Source organism: Haliotis rufescens, unplaced genomic scaffold (assembly GCF_023055435.1).
Source record: "Haliotis rufescens isolate VD_foot unplaced genomic scaffold, xgHalRufe1.0.p SCAF_5, whole genome shotgun sequence".
Lineage (NCBI taxonomy): Eukaryota > Metazoa > Mollusca > Gastropoda > Lepetellida > Haliotidae > Haliotis > Haliotis rufescens.
In genome coordinates, this window is record NW_025964223.1 from 39,673,652 (window position 1) to 39,697,666 (window position 24,015).

Here is a 24,015-nt window from a genome sequence, read left to right on the forward strand (position 1 = left end):
AACGAATGACACATTTAAAAAAAATGATTTTATTAATTCCTCTTTATTTATTGAAGAATGCAGCGTAACAGGCAAACTGAAATGATAGGTCATGTTTTGGCACTTTCTCAAATATTTTTCACAAAAGACTTTTGATACAGAGAACTGACTCTTGCATTATTTTGAATAAATATTTTCTTCAATCTTCATAGGCACCGCCATGTCACGTTTAACCTGAAAGAGACTAACTCCCAATATCGCTAACGATTGCCATTGATGTAGCGTGATTATTTACGGGACATTATGTGAACGAGTTGACGAGTTGACGAGTTTCAATTCCGCCAGGCTCCGTCTCTACATGTTACCAAGTTGACGCAGCGCACAGGGTGTCGGCAACCAGCAGTACATTTTATTTAAATGTAAGTTTTATTTTGTGATAATGATTCTAATAATGTTCCACTGGACGTAGAGGCATATTTCCATTCGTGAATACAAAAAAACGTTTGGCTAAAATCTATTTCCGGTGTTGCTACGGTAACAGTTCAAAACAAGTTCAAGACCCGGCTCTTACGATTCTTCGTTGACAGAAGCGTATCGTTGCTATTTCAGTTGTTATTTTAACAGATTTCAGAGACCTGTTTGAGTTCAAGTGCCTTCTTGTTTCTGCAGATAGGTTTGTAGATGTTATTTTGTATGAATTCCTTTTGTTTTCTCCCGAAATGTCTCCGGATTTGTGTTTGTTGGCATTGTAAACAAAACAGGCCATCTTTGACAACCAGCAAATATTCAACATTTTGAAGCCCATTTTGCTTACGTTTTCCTTTAGATTAGTGTTGTATTATCTATTCCTTCATTTACCAGCTTGTTTGCCTATCATATTTAGACGCACGTTGTAAGTATTTCGGTAATTCTGGAGCCACCACGGTTGTTTCGACCCCCAAATTGACCACAATTCTGATCATGTTTATGAACGGCCCACACAAAAACGTCATCGATTCACCTTAACCGCAGTCTGTAACTTTAGCCACAAGTCCGTAGCCCAAGTCTAGTAAACCTTTCTTTCAGTCTAGTAAGCTTTGCTAATAAAGGTCCATACATGAACACTAAGATCTACTGAAAACCCTCATTGGTTTCTGTGGGCTAAAACGCTAAAGCTTTGTTTCGCAAAAATGGCTAGGGAAGATCCATCAAACTGACAGATTTTGGCAAGCAGCAACTTACTGCCACAGGCTGTCAAACGCACTGTGATATTTTCCAGTCCCTGTGCTTTCAAAAATTGAGAATGATGTCTTAGGCCTTCAAAAGGCCTAATAATATTTTTCGTAAGATCTGGTTGGAATCCTAACTGCACATCAAGTCCAGTATTCTTCTGTTTGGTCTAGAGATTTACCTAGACCTGCTCAGAGGCTTATATTCTACCTGTGGTCTGCTTAGGTCAGCTAATAGTTCTCCATATCCTAACAGAAATACCCACTGATCAAGTTTTGTACAGAAATATATTGTGCTTTACTAGGAAACTGACTTGTCAGTCAAAATGTTCTGATTTCAAACTATTTTCATTATTTAATGATGATACATGTGATAAAGAAGAATGTCCTTTGAAAGGTTGATAAAATCATGAAAATTTACTGATGTCATTTAATTGATATCTCAAATCAAAAGTCAGTAACTATGCCCAACGACTATGAATGTACATTACCAGTGACTATACATATTCCATACTTTTATGTTCTATTGAAGTTATTTCTTTTTTCCTCATTATTATTATTCTCATTATTCTCTTTCTTCTAAACAGATACTTTTTGTGGACTTGTTAAAATAAGGATGAATTATGACAATATTATTTTCTCACACTGTAACAGGTCCTAGGTTGTTTTTTTTATTACCTCATTGTCATTACTACAAGTGTGGGAGACATGTACTTTGCCGCTCACACTGTCTTCATAACGACTTTTGGTATTTAGCTTTAAGCCATGAAATATGCTTATACATGTAGATATAACATAAAAGCATCTTTCTATATAAAAAAGCCCACTCTATTTATACTGATAAAACATTAAGATGTTATAGGTAACTTTGTGTCTATCTTGTTGACAGGTTTCTGTTGTTGTGATCGATTATCTGGATTCTACAGTTTTTCCTGTGTTTCACCTTGATCTGGTGCAAAGATCAAATCTAGAGGTATTCTCATCTAAACAACACACATAATAACGACATGTCCCACTTCAAACACAAGTACACTAGCTTTTGCATTCATCAAGGCAGGGTTTGATATCGGTTCACTTTCCAGGACATGGATTGTCATCCAAAATGTCCAACAGATAGTTTTCAAATGTGGTATATATTTATATATAGTTGATAAATTGATGAAAATGTCCTCATGCCAATTGTCTCCATCAAAATCCCTGTATAAGTACACAATGTAAACCACTCATGTAAACAAGCCTAACGTGTGACAGTACCTGTATATTTTTCTTTGTGTGAAATGAATCTAAATAAATCCCACATTGATACTTCAGAGGCACAACATGCTGTGTCCCAGTGAGAGTTGGGTGAACCTGGATGACCCTCGCTGCCCTGACACTGATGCTGTCATCCCCTCCAGTCCTACAATGAGGTCCACCAGCCTAATATGCCCCACCCCTAGATCCTCCATCTTCTACAATAGCATCCTACAACAGTTTGAACAACCTATTTCCTTCCCATCCTTCATCCCAAGCCAGTATCTGAATATTCATAATGCAGGTTTTTTCAGTCCAAATGCTAGTGTGCTTCATTCAGACTATCCTAACTTTACTTCTAACTGTACTGACACTAATGACCTTCCTTCTATGTTTCTATTAGAGAGCAGACATGTATTCCCCAGCCGAAATACTACATCCCTCCCTGCTGACACCAGTGGAAGCATATTCCCAAGCCCATGTGATATGTCCCTCCCTGCTGACACCAGTGGAAGCATAGTCCCAAGCCCAAGTGATATGTCCCTCCCTGCTGACACCAGTGGAAGCGTAGTCCCAAGCCCAAGTGATATGTCCCTCCCTGCTGACACCAGTGGAAGCATATTCCCAAGCCCAAGTGATATGTCCCTCCCTGCTGGCACCAGTGCAAGCCAAACCCCAATCATCGAAGAGTTTATTGCTGAACTCTCACCACCTCATTTCATGCCTGTTACTATTTGCAGTGAATCAAGCCTATGTCAGAACATCAGCCAGACCTCATTGGGTTTTGATGTTTCCAGCTTCCAGCCGCTTCCAGTTGACAGCGCATGCAGCCTACATCAAGAAACAACCAGCCAGACTTCATTGGGCCCGGATTTCGATGTTTCCACCTTCCAGCCTCTTCCCGTTGACAGTGAATGCAGCCTAGATCTTCCAACAATCAGCCAGACGTCATTGGGCCCGGATTTCGATATTTCAACCTTCCAGCCTCTTCCAGTTGACAGTGAATGCAGCCTGTATCTACCAACAATCAGCCAGACTTCATTGGGCCCGGATTCCGATGTTTCCAGCTTCCAGCCTCTTCCAGTAGACAGTGAATGCAGCCTGGATCTACCAACAATCAGCCAGACGTCATTGGGCCCGGATTTCGATGATTCCACATTCAGGAAGCTTCAAGTTGACAGTGCTTGCAGCCTAGATCAAGCATCAATCAGCCAGACGTCATTGGGCCCTGAGTTTCATGATTCCACCTTCAGGCTGCCTTCAATTACCAGTGCATGCAGTCTAGATGAAGAAACAATAAGCCAGATGTCATTGGGCCCAGATTTGGATGATTCCATCTTCAGCAGTGAATGCAACCTGTCACAAGACTACAGCCAGACTTTGATGAAATCCATTGTCAGCCCTGATCCTGGGAGCAGTGATTCCGGCCTGTCTCAGACCAGCAGCCAAATATCAGTTGGTGAAGATTTCAGTGAATCCATCCTCATAGCCTATTCCTTTCAGCTGTGAATCCAGTCACAAGATATCAGCCAGAATGAATGAAAGTTTTGGCAAAAGCTCAATTTAAACTTTATTCCAGACTGCCCAGTTTCTTTTCAAAATATACTAAACATGTAAAAGCAGAAAGAAACAATTTACTATTACCATAACCCCCCCACACACTTCTGCACTTTTAATGCCTGTTCTCATGTCGGGTTTCTTTTGTATTTTTACAGATTTCTTCTTTGAATTTGTCCCAGGATAATAATCTAATGAAGGTTGCAGTGACTCTCCTGCTGTGAACCTTGGCTTCATTTCATTTCAGATCTATTCAGGTGCCATTACTGTGTTGAGCAACAGAGATCCAAGATCTAGCTCCAGCCAAAACTCCATCCACCTTGGTGACCCCTTCCTTGGCTCAGGACTCAAGATTAAGTTTGAACTTCATATATACATGTACCTGTGTTCAATAACAGTGACCGAGCTCCAGCAAAAAATCCACCTGCCCTTCTACTCTTTCCAGAAACTCTTAATGATTGTCTGCATCCCAAATACAAGCTGCTGGAACCATAACCTGATTCTGTGAAAGAGATTTGTCAGTGACATGATTCCCAGTCTCACTGGTAGCCAATGCAGTTCTTTCAGAACTGGTGTTATGTGGTTGCCAATTAGGCATTGTGTGATGAGCCTGACGCCTGTATTTAGCACACACTGTATCTTGTGCAAATGACTTTGCTGAATGTCCTGCAGGAGATATTATTATTAGATTAAAGCACAAAATGCAGCAAATTGGGTTTGGGTGATCCTGGCACAGTCAGGCTGGTTAGGCTTATAATCAGCTCAGGGTCCTTTCCCCCTCTACACGCAGCCTAGACAGCAAATGGGAATTCTCCAAGGAAGCGCTGCCTAGTCAAACCCACCAAGAACTTTTTGGATAAAAAAGTGAAAACTCCCCAACACTGCAGCCTTCTACACATATTGTCAGAAGGGTTGTATTCCCAGCAACAAACCTGGGTACCCTCCCAATTTCAGTCGACAGATTGGGAGGTACCAAAGCTGAGGCACCGAGAACAATGAGGAGTTGGACAACTTGCTACTTGGGATGCTAGCGTGACATTTCGAAAGCAAGGTCTGCATATTTGCCATGTTATTCCTTATATCTTGTCAATCACATTAGTGTCAAAAGGGACAGAAAATTCAATAACAGAAATGATTTCATTAGACTTTTCACAAAGGACAAGATCAGGTTTGTTGGCCTGGACAGGTCTGAGGCTGTATACAGGCCTATTCGAAAGAATTTTGTATTTATGATTTTCTATGATGCCCTCGACATATTGCGGGTCGTAGCATGGATGGACCTCTGTGTCAAAACTACCAGCATGGCGAAGATGGTATTATTATTACTATTATTACTATTTACAGGTTAAAACTGGGGTTTAAATTGGGTTTGTCTGATCCTGGCACAGTCAGGCTTGTTGGGCTCATCATCAGCTCAGGGCCCTTGCCCCCTCTTCATGCAGCCCAGACAGCAAATGGGACTTCTCCCAGGAAGTGCTGCCAAGCCAAACCGTCCCAGAACATTTCAGAGAATGTTAAGACATTCGCGCTGTCTGCTCCAACCCACCCAGGCCTATTCCAAAGAATTTTGTTTTTATGACATATTGCGGGTCGTACCACGGATGGACCTCTGTGTCAAAACCACAAGCAGGGCGAAGATGGTATTATTATTATTATTATTATTTACGGGTTCAACAAAAAATGCAGCATGATCCTGGCTCCTCTACATGCAGCCCAGGTAGCAAATGGGACTTCTCCCAGGAAGGGCTGCCGAGCCAAACCATCCCAGAACATTTCAGAGAATGACTCCTCAACACTGCAGCCCTCTGCATTACCCAGATTGTGAGACGGGCTGTATTCCTGGTAGCAAACTCGGTACTCTCCCAATGTCAGTCAACAGATTGGGAGGGACCAAACCTAAGGCACCAAGAAAAATGGGGAGTGGGACAACTTGGTACTTGGGATGCTAGTGTGCTACGAACTGACAGTAATTATCATTCCTCATCATTCACCTCTGCCCTGTGGTGCACAGTCAAAGGATGCCAGATCCACCTTGACATGGAGATCAATTCAAGAACGAGTGGATGTGGAAGGTCATTAACTGCAGGCTAGCCTACTGCATCCACATATCCTGGTATCAGACAGGACACAGTACGCCCGGGAGCCCATCCACCTCAGTGAAAAAGAACTGTGTGATTTTTTGGACAACTGGCACTTGTTATCAGTCATGTAGGTATGCTATCACCCAAAATCAGTTATTTTGGGACTCAATGGCAACCTGGTCTTTCATGTTTTTTCACTTGTGGAATCAGAAACATTGCTTAAGTTGGGCAACCAACTGCTACGTATATTGGCCCACAAGTGGTAGTTTTCATATCAGAGGTAGTTGTCATTTAGGCCGGCAACGGTTGTTATCATGTCCCTGCCAGCGGTAGTTGCCATGACACTTTTACAACAGTAGCTGCTTTAGGCCAGCAGAGTGAGGTGCTCATTGACATTGACAGTGGTAGTTGCCACAGTAGCTTTTTGTGTAATTAACTGGGAGTTTCGTAGCACCAGAACCTGCACACATTCAGCCCTTGTTGTTCTTATTGGCAAGGGCATCCTGTGTGTGGTAACCCCCTCCCTTCTTTCCTCGGCATAACGTGCAACAACTGCTATTTGTTTCAGTGGATATGTTTGGTGGTGGTGAAGGTGTGGCTATAAGGGGAGGTGGAGGCCACCTTTACTAGTAATTGTTTTCTTGTTTAAAAATATATACAAATATGTCATTAATTCAGTTTTACTGCACAACTTAGCATTCATAATGATTCACTGATGTTTTTATTTAAAATATTACATTAAAGAGGTACACACAACATGTATAATCTGCATGGTAAGTATATCAACAATGTGCAGACTGCCTGTTGTTTATTTGAACTGCCAGTAATTACCATGATTACTGTTTTATATGTCAGTGAATATGTTTTGGTGGTGAAGGTGTGGCTATAAGGGGAGGTGGAGGCCACCTTTACTAGTAATTGTTTGCTTGTTAAAAAATAAATACAAATATGTCTTTAAATCGGTTTTACTGTACAACTTAGCAGTCATAATGAATCACTGATGTTTACTGATAAAGTATTTCATAAAGCCAAGTTTACTTCACTTCTACATATCTCTCTTGCTGTTCATGTGATATTCTATTTGAAATATTACATTATAGAGGTACACACAACATGTATAATCTGCATGGTAAGTATATCAACAATGTGCAGACTGCCTGTTGTTTATTTGGTGTGCCAGCAATTACCATGATTACTGTTTTTTTTATTTCAGTGGATATGTTTTGGTGGTGAGGGTGTGGCTATATGGGGAGGTGGAGGCCACTTTAAGTTTTAAACAATGTATTTTTTTTCCCCTTGAAAAATGTGACACATAATAATTATGACAACTTCATTTTTATGGACTTAATAAATAGGATTTTAATTGTAGGCACAAGTTTGTCTTATGTTGTTATTCCCATAATCAGTGAGTGAGTGAGCTGAGTTAACTCTGCTTTAGCCAGTGTTTCAGTCATATCACAGTGTGTCTGCTCAAAGTGAAAGAGGTTGGTAGTGAGTTGGGTTTAACACGGCTTTCAACAGTACTCCAGTTGTATTGAGGAGTGTCAGTTCAATGTCGGAGGAAAGCCCGAGGCAATGCAGGTCTCAGACGTTTACTACTTTGGTGAAACTCACGAGCACTGGTATGATGCTGACAAACATAGAAACAATCGGAAGAAGGGTTCGAACCCATGATTATGAGTTCTGGCATGCCAAAGGGATGCAAATCTTCACAGGGAATTGCAGTGCCTTAGACGACTGGCTTCCCGTTCCTCTAAGAGGCTTGTAGAGGCTTCCCACTATTGAAATGCATGAGCACTGGTATGAGGCTGACAAGTATATCTTTAATAGTCAATGAAACGTACATAAACTTCTAAAAAAATCGCCCTTGATTATTGCAACGAAGTGTCAAGTATACATGCTTGAATTCAAGGTGTCTTTAAAAATGTAGTTGACATTTAGGTCTTCAGCAACCGCTGCTTGCTTTAAAAGGCGATCATGCTTGTCGTAGGGGCGACTTACGGGATCTGCATGGTGGTCAGGCTCGCTGACTTGGTTGATGCATGTAATCGATCCCAATTGCGTGGATTGGTGCACATGATATCAATCGCTGCATCGTCTGCGGCGTTAAACAACAAACAAACAAACAAACAAATATTATACCTGGAAATTTGAAAAGAGGAGGAAACCGTGAGTACAGTGTTTTGGTGTGATTCGCAAATTATCATTATAATTACAAAATAATTACAACGATGTTATACTAAACAAAATGCAATAAGACAAATAAATGTTAAATACAATCAATGAGTAATATATTTTACAATAACTACGGTAATTGTGTTTTCATATTAGCATAGTTTATAAACCTAACTCATATACAGAAAACACAGTGTGATATTGAAACAATACCAAACATGTAACTATCATAGTCATACAGTATAAATGACACCAAAGGCTCCTAGTACATAGGGATTACAAGTGTGGGTGGAGGCTACGGAAGCAATAAACCATGACACAGGCCACCTTTTACTCTAGGTTTACAAAATGTGAACGGTGGTTTGTCTGGTAGGCTAAACCTAGCCTATTAACGTACTCGGCGTTTACAATATACAATACAACGTGATAATACAGTACAACAACCTAAACACAAGTAAACAAAACAAATAAACAAACATATGTTTGTACATTTGTAGCGCTAAAGGGAGATAATCATTGCTAGATAATTTTCATGCATCCCTTGTAACAAGGGGATATTTTTCAGTATGAACTTTACTACTTCCCTGGTTACATAGCAGGTAATTCATAATAAAATGCATTTTGATGAAATATAATCAGTTTCAATAGAACGTAGACTTGTATTTCCCTATCAGCATAGTATGTGATATTTGATATGCCTGATAGAACTATATAACATGGCAGTTACTTGGGTCTAAGGCTATAACTTGAAATATGTTATAGACATACATTTTACATATTCATCGAAAGCAAAGTGCACCTCGTATATGCAACATGATTTTAATCAAATGAACAAATATAAATGCACCGATAAACCATTAAATAATGCACACACATATATAAAGTAAAAATAATGACTCTGTGAACCTGCTTACCTTGAACAGAGAAGGAACCTGTGAGCACAGTGTTTGGAAGTGACGTTAACGCGGCGATAAACACGAAAAAACAAGCCAAAGATGGAAAGAAATATAATCATCAATACTCTAAGTATATCACTGCTGCCTGGACATAATCGTCTGGGTAGAAGTCCCAGCGGTTGATACCATGAGCAATGATACAGCGGTCTTTTTACGACGACGCACAATTAATAAGGTCATATTCACAGTCCAAAAGTCAGAAAACCTGAGTCCAACAATATACTTTTGTCTTGCAAGTTTGTATATGATAACAGTATGTCATGTTTGTTTGTTGTTTAACTCCGCACTCAGCAATATTCCAGCCATATGACGGTGGTCTGTAAATAATCGAATCTGGACCAGACAATCCAGTGATTGATAACATGAGCATGGATCCACGCAATTGGGATACGATGACATGCATCAACCAAGTCAGCGAGCCTGACCACCCGATCCCGTTAGTCGCCTCTTACGACAAGCATGGGTGCAGAAGACGTATTCTAACCCGGATCTAGACGGGTCGGTATGTCATGTAAGTGAGTGGGTGACTTTTAACGCCGCATTATACAGTATTTCAGTTATACAAACGGCGTGTCTGCTCAGAATGGGAGGAAATCCAGAAGTGATGCAGGTCTGAGACTATTACATTTTGTAAAAGCCCACAATCACAGTGTGATATTTACAAACCAAGGATATAATACTTGGGCCTATTTGGGATTCATTTTTTCAGAATATGAATTGTGTATATAAATAGGGGCGTGTTTATTTAATTATATGTATGTAACCATGGTGATTATGTTTCACTTTTACACACAAATATGAATGTAATCAGTCCCGCGTATACGGACTGCCGTATCGGAACCAATGGCGGCAAATGTAGGAAGTCGGCACTTCGAGTATAATAAAAGGATGAAGGTGACCCATTCGTCTAATGTACCGCAGGGTTATAGCCTCCCCCACACCCCAGCGTTAGAAACTAGCACTAGTCCTGTAGTCCTTACCAAACTGCCCAATAGTAAAGGTATCCTAAGGACTAGTAGTAAATTGGCCCATTTTAAGGGTTTTGCTATATGTTATCATTATAAGGACGAGTGGAAAAAAACTGCGAGCTTAATTTTATGTCGGTAAAAAAACCGAATGACACATTTTTTTAAATGATATTATTATTTCCTTGAACAGAAGTCAGTGTAGACTTAATGGCCACTGTTAACGTTAATATCTTGTATGTCAAGTTTTTTAAAAAAACACTCCCAGAAACTGTACGTATATTATGTACTCATTTCTTTCACCTGTTTCTATATTTAGATAATTCAGTTTAAATAATCAACCCAGACAGACAAGCATGGGGAACCACTTATACATCCGATCGTCTTTAGGCACTTTCTCAAATATTTTTCACAAAAGACTTTTGATACAGAGAACTGACTCTTGTATTATTTTGAATAATTTTCTTCAATCTTCATTGGCACCGTCATGTCACGTTTAACGTGAAAGAGACTAACTCCCAATATCGCAAACGATTGTCATTGATGTTGCGCGATAATTTGCGGGTCTTCGTGTGAACGAGTTGACTAGTTTCCTTTCCGCCAGGCTCCGTCTCTACATGTTACAAAGTTGACGCAGCGCACAGAGAGTCGGCACCCAGCAAGACATTTTATTTAAATGTAAGTTTTATTTTGCGATTATGATTTAAATAATGTTCTACTGGATATAGAAGCATATTTCCATTCGTGAATACAAAAAAACCTTTTGGTTCAAATCTATTTCCGGTGTTGCTACGGTAACAGTTCAAAACAAGTTCAAGACCCGGCTCTTACGATTCTTCGTTGACAGAAGCGTATCGTTGCTATTTCAGTTGCTATTTTAACAGATTTCAGAGACCTGTTTGAGTTCAAGTGCCTTCTTGTTTCTGCAGACAGGTTTGTAGATGTTATTTTGTATGAATTCCTTTTGGTTTCTCCCGAAATGTCTCTGGATTTGTGTTTGTTGGCATTGTAAACAAAACAGGCCATCTTTGACAACCAGCAAATATTCAACATTTTGAAGCCCATTTTGCTTACGTTTTCCTTTAGATTAGTGTTGTATTATCTATTCCTTCATTTACCAGCTTGTTTGCCTATCATATTTAGACGCACGTTGTAAGTATTTCGGTAATTCTGGAGCCACCACGATTGTTTTGATACCCAAATTGACCTCAATTCTGATCATGTTTATGAACGGCCCCACACAAAAACGTCATCGATTCACCTAAACCGCAGTCTGTGACTTTAGCCACCAGTCCGTAGCCCAAGTCTAGTAAACCTTTCTTTCAGTCTAGTAAGCTTTGCTAATAAAGGTCCATACATGAACACTAAGATCTACTGAAAATGATGGGGTGTTGCCTAAACCGTCATCGGTTTCTGTGGGCTAAAACGCTAAAGCTTTCTTTCGCAAAAAAGTCTAGGGAAGATCCATCAAACTGACAGGTTTTGGCAAGCAGCAAGTTACTGCCACAGGCTGTCATACGCACTGGGATATTTTCCATTCCCGTAATAGTTATGTGCTTTGGAAAATTGAGAATGATGTCTAAAGGTCTAATGATATTTTTAGTAAAATCTGGTTGGAATCCTTACTGCACTTCAAGTCCAGTATTCTTCCGTTTGGTCTAGGGATTTCCTAGACCTGCCCAGAGGCCGATATTTGACCCACATCTCTGTGGTCTGCTAAGGTCAGCTAATAGTTCTCCATATCATAACAGAAATACCCACTGAAATGATGCCAATAGACAATTGCAGGCCAGTAAACTGGGAATATATAAGGTGTATCAAAATTGGGCTGATCAAGTTTTGCACAGAAATATATTGTGCTTTACTAGGAAACTGACTTGTCAGTCAAAATGTCCGATTTCAAACTTCTTTCATTATTTAATGATGATACATGTGATATAGAAGAATGTCCTCTCAAAGGTTGATAAAATCATGAAAATTTACTGATGTCATTTAATTGATATCTCAAATCAAAAGTCAGTAACTATGTCCAACGACTATGAATGTACATTACCAGTGACTACACATTTTTATGTACTTTTATGTTCTATTGAAGTTATTTCTTTCTTCCTCATTATTATTATTCTCATTATTCTCTTTCTTCTAAACAGATACTTTTTGTGGACTTGTTAAAATAAAGAATTATCACAATATTATTAATTTCTCACCCTGTAACAGGTCCTAGGTTGTTTTTTTTATTACCTCATTGTCATTACTACATGCCTAGCAAGTGTGGGAGACATGTACTTTGCCGCTCACACTGTCTTCATAACGACTTTTGGTATTTAGCTTTTAGCCATGAAATATGCTTAAAGTTATAACATAAAAGCATCTTTCTATATAGAAAAGCCCACTTTATTTATACTGATAAAACATCAAGATGTTATAAGTAACTTCATGTCTGTCTTGTTGACAGGTTTCTGTTGTTGTGATCGATTATCTGGATTCTACAGTTTTTCCTGTGTTTCACCTTGATCTGGTGCAAAGATCAACTCTAGAGGTATTCTCATCTAAACAACACACATAATAATGACATGTCCCACTTCAAAACGCAAGAACTCTAGCTTTTACATTCATCAAGGCAGGGTTTTTTGATCGGTTCACTTTCCAAGACATGGATTGTCATCTAAAATGTCCAACAGATAGTTTTAAAATTTGGTATATATTTATATATAGTTGATAAAATGATGAAAATGTCCTCATGCCAATTGTCTCCATCAAAATCCCTGTATAAGTACACAATGTAAACCACTCATGTAAACAAGCCTCAACAACAATACCTGTATTTTGTCCTTTGTGTGAAATGAATCTAAATAAATCCCACATTGATACTTCAGAGACACAACATGCTGTGTCCCAGTGAGAGTTGGGTGAACCTGGATGACCCTCCCTGCCCCGACACTGATGCTGTCATCCCCTCCTGTCCTACAATGAGGTCCACCAGCCTAATATGCCCCACCCCTAGATCCTCCATCTTCTACAACAGCATCCTACAACAGTTTGAACAACCTATTTCCTTCCCATCCTTCATCCCAAGCCAGTATCTGAATATTCATAATGCAGGTTTTTTCAGTCCAAATACCAGTGTGCTTCATTCAGACTATCCTAACTTTACTTCTAACTGTACTGACACTAATGACCTTCCTTCTATGTTTCTATTAGAGAGTAGACATGTTTTCCCCAGCCGAAATCATACATCCCTCCCTGCCACCAGTGCAAGCATATTCCCAAGCCCATGTGATATGTCCCTCCCTGCTGGCACCAGTGCAAGCCAAACCTCAATCGTCGAAGAGTTTATTGCTGAACTCTCACCACCTCATTTCATGCCTGTTACTATTTGCAGTGAATCAAGCCTGAGTCAGAACATCAGCCAGACGTCATTGGGTTTAGATGTTTCCACCTTCCAGCCTCTTCAAGTTGAAAGCACATGCAGCCTACATCAAGATACAATCAGCCAGACGTCATTGGTCCCGGATTTCGATGTTTCCAGCTTCCAGCCTCTTCCAGTTGACAGTGAATGCAGCCTGGATCTCCCAACAATTAGCCAGACTTCATTGGGCCTGGATTTTGATGATTCTACATTCCAGCCGCTTCCAATTGATAGTGAATGCAGCATAGGTGAAGCAGCAATCAGCCAGGCATCATTGGGCCCAGATTTCGCTGTTTCTCGCTTCCAGCCTCTTCCGGTCGACAGTGAATGCAGCCTGGATCTACCAACAATCAGCGAGACGTCATTGGGCCCAGATTTTGATGATTCAACATTCAGGAAGCTTCAGGTTGACAGTGCTTGCAGCCTAGATCAAGCATCAATCAGCCAGACGTCATTGGGCCCTGAGTTTCATGATGCCACCTTCAGGCTGTCTTCAGTTACCAGTGCATGCAGCCTAGATGAAGAAACAATCAGCCAGACGTCATTGGGCCCAGATTTGGATGATTCCATCTTCAGCAGTGAAAGCAACCTGTCACAAGACTACAACCAGACTTTGATGAAATCCATTGTCAGCCCTGTTCTTGGGAGCAGTGGTTCCAGCCTGTCTCGGACCATCAGCCAAGTATCAAGTATTGAGGATTTCAGTGAATCCATCCTCATAGCCTATTCCTTTCAGCTGTGAATCCAGTCACAAGATATCAGCCAGAATGAATGAAAGTTTTGGCAAGAGCTCAAAATATACTAAACATGTAAAAGCAGAAAGAAACAATTTACTATTACCATAACCCCCACACACACTTCTGCACTTTTAATGCCTGTTCTCATGTCGGGTTTCTTTTGTATTTCTACAGATTTCTTCCTTGAATTTGATTGTCTGCACCCCAAATACAACCTGCTGGAACCATAATCTGATTCTGTGAAAGAGATTTGTCAGTGACAAGATTCCCAGTCTAACTGGTAGCCAATGCAGTTCTTTCAGGACCGTAGTTGTGTGGTTGCCAATTAGGCATTGTGTGATGAGCCTGACGCCTGTATTTAGCACACGATTTCTCGTGCAAATGACTTTGCTGAATGTCCTGCATGAGATATTATTATTAGATTAAAGCACAAAATGCAGCAAATTGGGTTTGGGTGATCCTTGCACAGTCAGGCTGGTTAGGCTTATCATCAGCTCAGGGTTCTTGCCCCCTCTACACGCAGCCCAGACAGAAATGGGAATTCTTCCAGGAAGCACTGCCTAGTCAAACCCACTAAGAATGTTTTGGAGAAAGTGACACTCCTCAACACTGCAGCCTTCTGCAATACACATATTGTCAGAAGGGCTTTATTCCCAGGAACAAACCTGGGTACTCTCCCAATTTCAGTCAACAGATTGGGAGGTACCAAACCTGAGGCACCGAGAACAATGAGGAGTTGGACAACTTGGTTCTTGGGATGTAAGCGTGACATTTCGAAAGCGAGGTCTGCATATTTGCCATGTTTTTCCTCCACCTTGTCAATCACATTGGTGTCAAAAGAGACAGAAAATTCAATAACAAAAATGATTTCATTAGACTTCAAAAAGGTCCAGATCAGGTTTGTTGGCCTGGACAGGCGTGAGGCCTATTCCAAAGAATTTTGTATTGATGATTTTCCATGACGCCCTTGCGGGTCTTACCATGGATGGACCTCTGTGTCAAAACCACCAGCATGGCAAAGATGGTATTATTATTATTATTATTATTATTATTATTATTATTTACTGGTTAAACAAAAAATGCAGCCAATTTAATTTGAGTAATCTGGCACAGTCAGGCTTGTTAGGCTCATCATCAGCTCAGGGTCCTTGCCTCCTCTACATGCAGCCCAGACAGCAAATGGGACTTCTCCCAGGAAGGGCTGCCAAGCCAAACCGTCCCAGAACATTTCTGAGAATGTTAAGACTCCCTAACACTGCAGTCTTCTGCATTACCCAGGGCTGTATTTCTGGCAACATACCCGGGTACTCTCCCAATGTCAGTCAACAGATTTGGAGGTACCAAACCTAAGGCACCAAGAACAATGGGGAGTCGGACATGTTGGTACTTGGGTTGCGAGCGTGCTACATACTGACAGTAATTGGCAGTAATTAGCATTCCTCATCATTCACTATCACCAAAGATCTGTTATTTTAGGAGTTTACCTGCTTTTCATTGGCAAACTGGTCTTTCATGGTTTTTCACTTGTGGCATCATAAACATTGCTTAAGTTGGGCAACCAATTGCCACGTATATTGGCCAACAAGTGGTAGTTGTCATTTAGGCCGGCAGCGGTAGTTATCATGTCCCTGCTAGCGGTAGTTGCCACGATGTTTTTTACAACATTAGCTGCTATTTTCTCCAAGCAGCAGTAGTTGCTTCCAGGGCCAAACAGTGGAAGGTATCATGTCACTGGCGGCGGTAGTTGCCACAATCCTTTTACAACGTTAGTTGCCTTAGACAAGCAGAGGGAGCTGCTCATTGACATTGACAGAGGTAGTTGCCACAGTAGCTTTTTGTGTAATTTACTAGAAGCTTAGTAGCACTAGGACCTGCACACCCTCAGCCCTGGTTGTTCTTATTGGCAAGGGCATCCTGTGTATGGTAACCCCCTCCCTTCTTTCCTCAGCATAACGTGCAACAACTGCTATTTATTTCATTGGATATGTTTGGTGGTGGTGAAGGTGTGGCTATAAGGGGAGGTGGAGGCCACCTTTACTAGTTATTGTTTGCTTGTTAAAAAATAAATACAAATATGTCATTAGTTCGGTTTTACTGCACTCCTAAGCCATCATATTGAATCACTGGTGTTCATTGATAAGTATTTCATAAAGCCAAGTTTACTTCACTTATACATCTCTCTCTTGCTATTACATTATTAAGGTACACACAACATGTATAATCTGCATGGTAAGTATATCAACAATGTGCAGACTGCCTGTTGTTTATTTGAACTGCCAGTAATTACCATGATTAGTGTTATTTTATTCAGTGGATATGTTTTGGTGGCGAAGGTGTGGCTATAAGGGGAGGTGGAGGCCACCTTTACTAGTAATTGTTAAAAAATAAATACAAATCTGCCAAATTTGGTTTTACTGCACAACTTAGCAGTCATAACAAATCACTGATGTTTATTGATATGTATAATGTGCATGGTAAGTATATATATCAACAATGTACAGACTGCCTGTTGTTTATTTGAACTGCCAGTAATTACCATGATTACTATTTTTTATTTCAGTGGATATGTTTTGGTGGTGAAGGTGTGGCTATATGGGGAGGTGGAGGCCACTTTAAGTGTAAAACAATGTATTTGTTTTCCCCTTGAAATATCTGACACACAATTAATAAGACAACTTATTTTTTATGGACTTAATAAATACGATTTTAATTGCAGGCACAATTTTGTCTTATGTTTTTATTCCCCTAATCAGTGAGTGAGTGAGTTGAGTTTAACTCTGCTTTAGCCAGTGTTTCAGTCATATCACACTGCGTCTGCTCAAAGTGACAGAGGCTTGTAGTGGTTTCCCACTAATGAAATGCATAAGCACTGTACGAGGATGACAAGCTATGTATTATGATTGGTCTTTGAACCTGTGACAGGCAGGTCCTGGCATGATAAACACCACTGGGCCACACAAAGGACTGTCACTGGGGAGAGAATCAGTCAGAATGATTCCCATTTGACATAGTTTTCCAAATAACACAAATAAATGGGTCTTAATAAACACTGTTTACCAAGATTCATCAAGATCCAATTCCATTAGTAGTGAGGTAACAATAAAACAAATATTATTTTAGCATGCCTCAAAGTGAGATCGAGAAATCAGAGTGCAGGTCCCCGATTGTTCAAAATTGTTCTGTGTGTTATACACATACTTGTAGTATCATTATAAGGACTAGGCCTAGTGGACAAAAACTGTTAGTTTCTAACACTGTTTCTAAGTGTCAAAATGGCTGCCCGTGACACTGCAGCGCTAGTTCCAGCTTATGTATATCCTTTGCATCAAGTTATTACCAAAGACGGGTTGATGAAGTAAGACCCTGTTGACAGGTTGGTGAGATAGCCTACAGATATTTACCGTCAGAACGCTTTCCTCGCTCTGCAATATTCAACATAAAACATCGATGTTTTACGTGATCATTATTTACATATTTGTACTCCAGTTTATACCAGACATATGACCCATCCCATCCCCCACCCCCCTTCCACACACACACACACACACACACACACACACACACACACACACACACACACACAATTTCATTAAATCACTCACCTCTGTGAAATGTCCTCCCATGCTTTCTTCTTCATGCTGTTCGTCAAATTGTTGCTAAACGACGAAAACAACACGTTTTTCTTCGACTGAACACCCTCTATTAGAAGGGCTAACTCACTGTTAGTCCAATTCTTACTCCTTGGGCGTTTCAATGTCAATGGTTGACTACAATCCATGATCGGTTGATAATACGACTGGCGTCGTCTGCTAATAGAGTTAAGGGATTCCCCTTGTAAATTAATGACGTCATTGGGGAAATCCCCCTATATTCTTACCTCCATCACAGGAGAGCGACAATCTTAATTTACGACAATGATCGTAAGACGATGAATTTACGAACGGATTAAGAACGCTTTGTGGATCGGTCGTAAATATTAGTAAAAGTATCTTAATTTCAATCGTAAACTCTTACGATATGTGTAAGTTACGAAGGCTTTGTGGATCGGGGCCCAGGGCCCCGATCCACAAAGCCTTCGTAGCGCTACGAACATCGTAAAACCCGTCGTAACTTTATGACAAAAATCTTAAGCGATCCACAAAGCTATCTTAGTGAAAATATCTCGTAAAGTTAAGAGAAAAATTATGAGTGGTCAGTACCTATCGTAAATCAAGCATTTCTGTCGTAACTTTAGTATAAAGATGGCGGCATATTTTTTGCTTGGCATAGTAGAAGAAAAAGCAACACGATCACGACCAAGGGTGTTTCGAGACCGAACTCGAATACTTGACACGCTCGATGATGACAGCATAATCCGGCGCTACCGGCTACCACGTCATGCCATATTTAAACTTATAGACTTACTGAAACCATATCTTGCTTCCGAAACAGAGCGTTCACATGCATTGTCCCCGGAAACACAGGTTTTGATTGCCCTCAGGTTTTATAGTAAGGGGTCTTTTTTCACTGAACTAGCAGACTTGCATGGGGTATCCCAGTCCACTGTGTCACGGGTGTTTACCCGTACAAATGAAGCCATTGTCAAACAACTAAAACTGATTTCGTTCCCAAAGGCAACATCCGACCAACGTGTCACGAAGGAAGCATTTTATAACATTAGCAGATTTCCAAAAGTGCTTGGTTGTATAGATGGCACCCTCATACCTATCATGCGACCCACCGGGGATGAAGAAGCGGTTTACGTTTGCAGGAAGGGCTTCCATGCCGTAAACGTACAAGCTGTCTGTGACGCAGAACTAAGGTACATCACACTTCACAGACGTTAACAACAACACCCAGCAACATCCTTATTTAACAATTGATAGGGTCAGTAAGAATCAATCATTTGTATACAGACGTAATAACAACATTATTCAGGGAAACATCGAAGGATACACACCTTGTTTACTCTCTTTAATGACCTTGACAATGACTAGTGGTGCCACCTACTCATTTTGTTGACCAATCATTACGTAAGGCCCAACATGGGTTTTGTCATGAGGTCCAATACAGGTTTCTATTACCGTGCGGAATTACCATTGTGATAAAGGACGATTGTTTTAGTACTTAAAGCAATGCTCACTGCTGAAAAAATAAAGAATAAAGAAAACTGTTAACAGCCAGTTGGACTATCACACACACACAGGGACTTGAGAAAATAACTTTAATATCGATTTATGAATGCATGGCTCATGGAAGAATTATAAATATGTACATATAATCAAAAGGTTTACAAGTGTGGTTTCCAAGTGGCCTGGTTCAACTCATGATTCGTTCATGCTACAAAACAGCAAGATTGGGCAGTATATGGAGACTGCTGGGAATGACGGATGGCTGCTAGGCGATTCAGGGTAACAGCAAATCATTTGTGTAAACATAAGTTGTATTGTAACCACTACAGAGATATGAAAACACATAAACAAGAAGTTGATATTTTGTAACTTGGCACACAGAAGACGATACTGTAATCAAAATGTGATTTTCAGATTCCAATGTTTATTTCATATTAGTCACTTTAAAATATATTGATCATAAATTGAAAGCAGCGCCCATAAAATCTAGCTCTGCGTGAAAGTGATTTCCCCTTGTACTTAAACCCAAATTTCACAATGTAGACTGACACCAATAAAATTGTCACGAAATGAAATAACATTTGAAGTGAAATATATAAGCTGGTATTTTAAGTTGTATTTCAATATTTAATGGTATGGTCAGTATGTTTAACAGAATTACAATTTTTACATCAGATATGCATGTCGCCCATGGCTGCTTACGCCAATAGTTAACCCTACAACACCGTCTGAGGAACGTTACAACACTGCACACTGCAGAACACGCAACACTGTGGAGAGGGCCTTTGGACTCCTTAAATCCAGGTTCAGGCATGTACATGTATATGTTCATCCCTTATTCTACTCAAGCATATATATCATTTTTCAATATTTGAGACATTAGTATGGCATATGTTTGTGCTAATGACAGATTAAGATGTTATGCTTTAAGATAATACTCATACTTTAAAGTAAATCAGAGATATGGTCTTTTAAGAATATTTCAAGTTTTACACATCATAATGCGACTAGTCTATCTTATCTGCATTCTGAACAAAGGGTAATGTTTGTGTTTATATACATTATTAGGTGCCTACATAAATCAGGTGGCTGCCTGCCATTCACCCCCCCAAAATGCCATCAAGTTGTGTATGCAACCTGTCAGCTGCATAACTTCTGCATCAGCCTAAGATTGCCAGCTCCTCCTACACAAGAAGACCTGCTCCAAGAAGATGGGATAGCTTACCTGGGACCTCTCAATGACGGCCTCAAAGTCCGACAAGCTGTCGTCAATAACTGTTTCTCTAAATGATTGTATGATTAAGATAAACGACTTTTTGTAACCGATGATAAATGACAACAGAAGCTACATTATCAGTATGAATTTTTATATTTGGGAAAATTAATCAAAGTTTAAAGGAACTGAATAACTGGTGATACATTCAGTTGACCAGAGTGGCCAGCTTCCAGAGAAATGATGTAGGCCAATTTCTGTTCTTCCACATGTAATCTCTTTTTTTCGACCTCAAGAAGCTCTTTCAGCACATTCAGTTTCTCCCTCTCTATGTTCAGAATGTTATCTTTGTCTGAAAGAAATTTTCATTTTACATAACACAAGTCTCACAGCAACAGTTATGTCTCGTCCATCTTCATACAAACTTTATCAAAACAAACATCAGGGTTTCTTGAGTAAATTACATTTTTTCTCTTTCTATCATTTCAAATTTGATGTATTGCTGTACATACCACTGAGAGTCTTTGTGGCCTTAACATGTGAAACTGCATCAACTGTATTAAAGAAACAAATCATTTAACTGAGACATGTGAATGTTGTATTTAAAACATATACACAGGAATATTAAGTAAACACCTCTCTCCCTATAATACATAATACATAAACACATACAGAGATTGGAAATACAATTAAAATCCATGAACTGTATTTCTAAGAACTGTGATGTTGTTTACATGATTTCATCTTATCTTGTGGTAGGTATACCTGCAATAAACTATCACAGTTGCAAATCTCTCCCCACCCAGAACCTTGAAAGTTTTATTAAATTTATTGTGCAGTATTTCCATTATGTATATGGTAATACCTTGAGGAACATCATCTGCCGACATCACACTCTCTGAGTACATGATGTATGTTGGTGGCACAAAGGCCCCATCACAAGGCAAGTCCTGCAGGGCTTGAAGAGTCTCTGGAAAAACTGGAGTTGCTGGGGTAGTGTCTGTAAGTAATATGATACATGTAGTTCCAATTTACCAATTTCTCTGCAATGAAAAGAGGCAAAATCTACAAAAAGTATGGTTATTCATGGAACTATTAATCCAATTTCAAAATCAACTTTAAGTTTATACTTCATCTTTTATCTTACATGATCACAATTACCTTTACTGTATGAGATAATCTATAATATATCTGACATATGGTCATTAACATAAACTATGAGACCGGTTAAGTAAACAACTGCACATACAGCCATTCACACAACCAATTATGCAACTTACTTTCATATTCTTCACTTTCAAGGCCACCCTCACAGCCTTGAATCGAGCAGGGAGGTATGAATGATACAACCTGAAATCAATATTTCTTTCAATGCATGTTACAATGTTAATGTTCTCTGTAATAAGGAATGAAGTACTTTACCTAATAACTTATTGGTCAAAAGATTACCTGTTTGTTATAATCACAATCTATCTGCTCCTTTAAGTGCTTTTCATATAAATTGTAAAATTACAATTCAACAGCAACTATATTCATTTGTATTTGTTGAGTACTCATTATGCCCACATATAAGAAAAAAAAAACACCCAATGATATAGCATTTATGAAATTCAAGATTGAAAAAGAAACTGTAGGCTCACCCGCTGTTCCATTTCAGTTAGGCTGGATGGTGGAGGCCCCCCACCGGTTCTCGTTGCCTCCCTCCTTCTTTCAGCTTCTTTTTTCCTTGTTTGACTCCTGACGGAACAAAATGTATAAATGAGCAAACACACCTCGTATTATCATTATCTATAAAAAAGTACCAGTATAAACAATTTTAATTTATATTTAATAACAGCTAAATATCAATGTTTCACAGAACATGAACATGTATGTCAGGATAAGCATATGTTTTATACCATGCAATGAGTAATTGTTTACATAAAATAATGTTATGTTCTAAATTGTATACACATACTTGTAGTCCATCCACTTCTTTTTAACATCTTTGGTCAGTCTCTTGACACCACTGTTTGCACTGATGCTGAAACAAGATCAGTGAACTTTAATAAATTGTCAAGAATAACAGTAATAGAGTGAAGGGTTAGAACTCCAAAATCCCAGCAACATAATGTATCGAGAATGTCTCGTCTAAAATACGGAGAGAGTGGTGTCCCTTTCTAAGTGTCAAAATGGCTGCCTGTGACACTGCAGCGCTAGTTCCAGCTTATGTATATCCTTTGAATCAAGTTATTACCAAAGACGGGTTGATGAAGTAACACCATGTTGACAGGTTGGTGAGATAGCCTACAGATATTTCCGTCAGAATACTTACCTCGCCCTGCAATATTCAACATAAAACATCGATGTATTACGTGATCATTTTTTACATATTTGTACTCCAGTTTATACCAGACATATGACGCCCCCCCCCCCCCCCCCCCCCCTCCACACACACACACACACACACACACACACACACACAATTTCATTGAATCACTCACCTCTGTGAAATGTCCTCCCATGCTTTCTTCTTCATTCTGTTCGTCAAATTGTTGGTAAATGACGAAAACAACACGTTTTTCTTTGACTGTACACCCTCTATTAGAAGGGCTAACTCACTGTTAGTCCAGTTCTTGCTCCTTTGGCGTTTCAATGTCAATGGTTGACTAGCATCCATGATCGCTTGATATAGATACGACTGGCGTCGTCTGCTAATACAGTGAAGGGATTCCCCTGTAAATTAATGACGTCATTGGGGAATCCCCCTATATTCTTACCTCCATCACAGGAGAGCGACAATCTTAATTTACGACAATGATCGTAAGACGATGAATTTACGAACGGATTAAGAACGCTTTGTGGATCGGTCGTAAATATTAGTAAAATTATCTTAATTTTAATCGTAAACTCTTACGATATGTGTAAGTTACGAAGGCTTTGTGGATCGGGGCCCAGAACTACTGACCCACACATGAGCCCCTATGCCGTCAGTAAAAATCCAAGATGGTTGTTACTGACCTAATAATGTGACGTGTACCGTCAGTAACAGCCATTTTGGATTTTCCAACACCCACGGCACATATTTCACATGAAAATTCTGGTACAGAAGTTCGTTATTCGACACTTTTCAGTGTTTTAATATTATTAATTTTGATGTGCAAGGAGGTTAATATTTTTGTGGATCACCGTCATGATAAAGAGTATATAAAGTTAAAATTATCAACAAGGTTTGGCCTCTGGGGCTTGAAGAGTAGTCTCCCTTTGATCCTTAACGTTGTTAGTGTTAAGTATTGAGTTTTAAGTTTTGACATGATGTGCGACAAACATACCAAATAGTGTAAACTTTTCGGCATAATAAAATCGTTATGGTGTCTTTAGTTGCCGTATACGGTGTCATATTAAGTTAGCA

The 24,015-nt window shown here is 39.6% G+C and overlaps 3 protein-coding genes and 1 long non-coding RNA gene across 4 annotated transcripts; 3 read left to right on the forward strand and 1 right to left on the reverse strand.

The window, feature by feature from the left end:
* The first annotated feature begins 5,671 nt into the window (after window positions 1-5,671).
* Window positions 5,672-16,924, forward strand: LOC125373412. Its single transcript, XR_007218371.1, has 2 exons — window positions 5,672-6,804; window positions 16,503-16,924. It is a non-coding gene; the product is annotated as an uncharacterized LOC125373412 (long non-coding RNA).
* LOC125373411 lies at window positions 10,956-14,659 on the forward strand. Its single transcript, XM_048384466.1, has 3 exons — window positions 10,956-11,087; window positions 12,610-12,693; window positions 13,031-14,659. Exon 3 carries the CDS (start codon window positions 13,040-13,042, stop codon window positions 14,303-14,305), a length of 1,266 nt encoding a protein of 421 aa, XP_048240423.1. The 5' UTR covers window positions 10,956-11,087; window positions 12,610-12,693; window positions 13,031-13,039; the 3' UTR covers window positions 14,306-14,659.
* A 1,431-nt stretch (window positions 16,925-18,355) lies between the features above and the next one.
* Window positions 18,356-20,702, forward strand: LOC124138060 (putative nuclease HARBI1). The gene is made up of 4 exons (XM_046504570.2): window positions 18,356-19,101; window positions 19,568-19,690; window positions 20,087-20,221; window positions 20,480-20,702. The coding sequence occupies exons 1-4, from the start codon at window positions 18,542-18,544 to the stop codon at window positions 20,700-20,702; spliced, it is 1,041 nt and encodes a 346-aa protein (XP_046360526.1). The 5' UTR covers window positions 18,356-18,541.
* A 101-nt stretch (window positions 20,703-20,803) lies between these two features.
* On the reverse strand, window positions 20,804-23,557 carry LOC124141021 (myb/SANT-like DNA-binding domain-containing protein 4). The gene is made up of 7 exons (XM_048384392.1): window positions 23,108-23,557; window positions 22,582-22,647; window positions 22,265-22,361; window positions 21,905-21,974; window positions 21,490-21,624; window positions 21,137-21,178; window positions 20,804-20,976 (listed from the first exon to the last, which is right to left on the reverse strand). Exons 1-7 carry the CDS (start codon window positions 23,281-23,283, stop codon window positions 20,804-20,806), a joined length of 759 nt encoding a protein of 252 aa, XP_048240349.1. The 5' UTR covers window positions 23,284-23,557.
* Window positions 23,558-24,015: the final 458 nt, after the last annotated feature.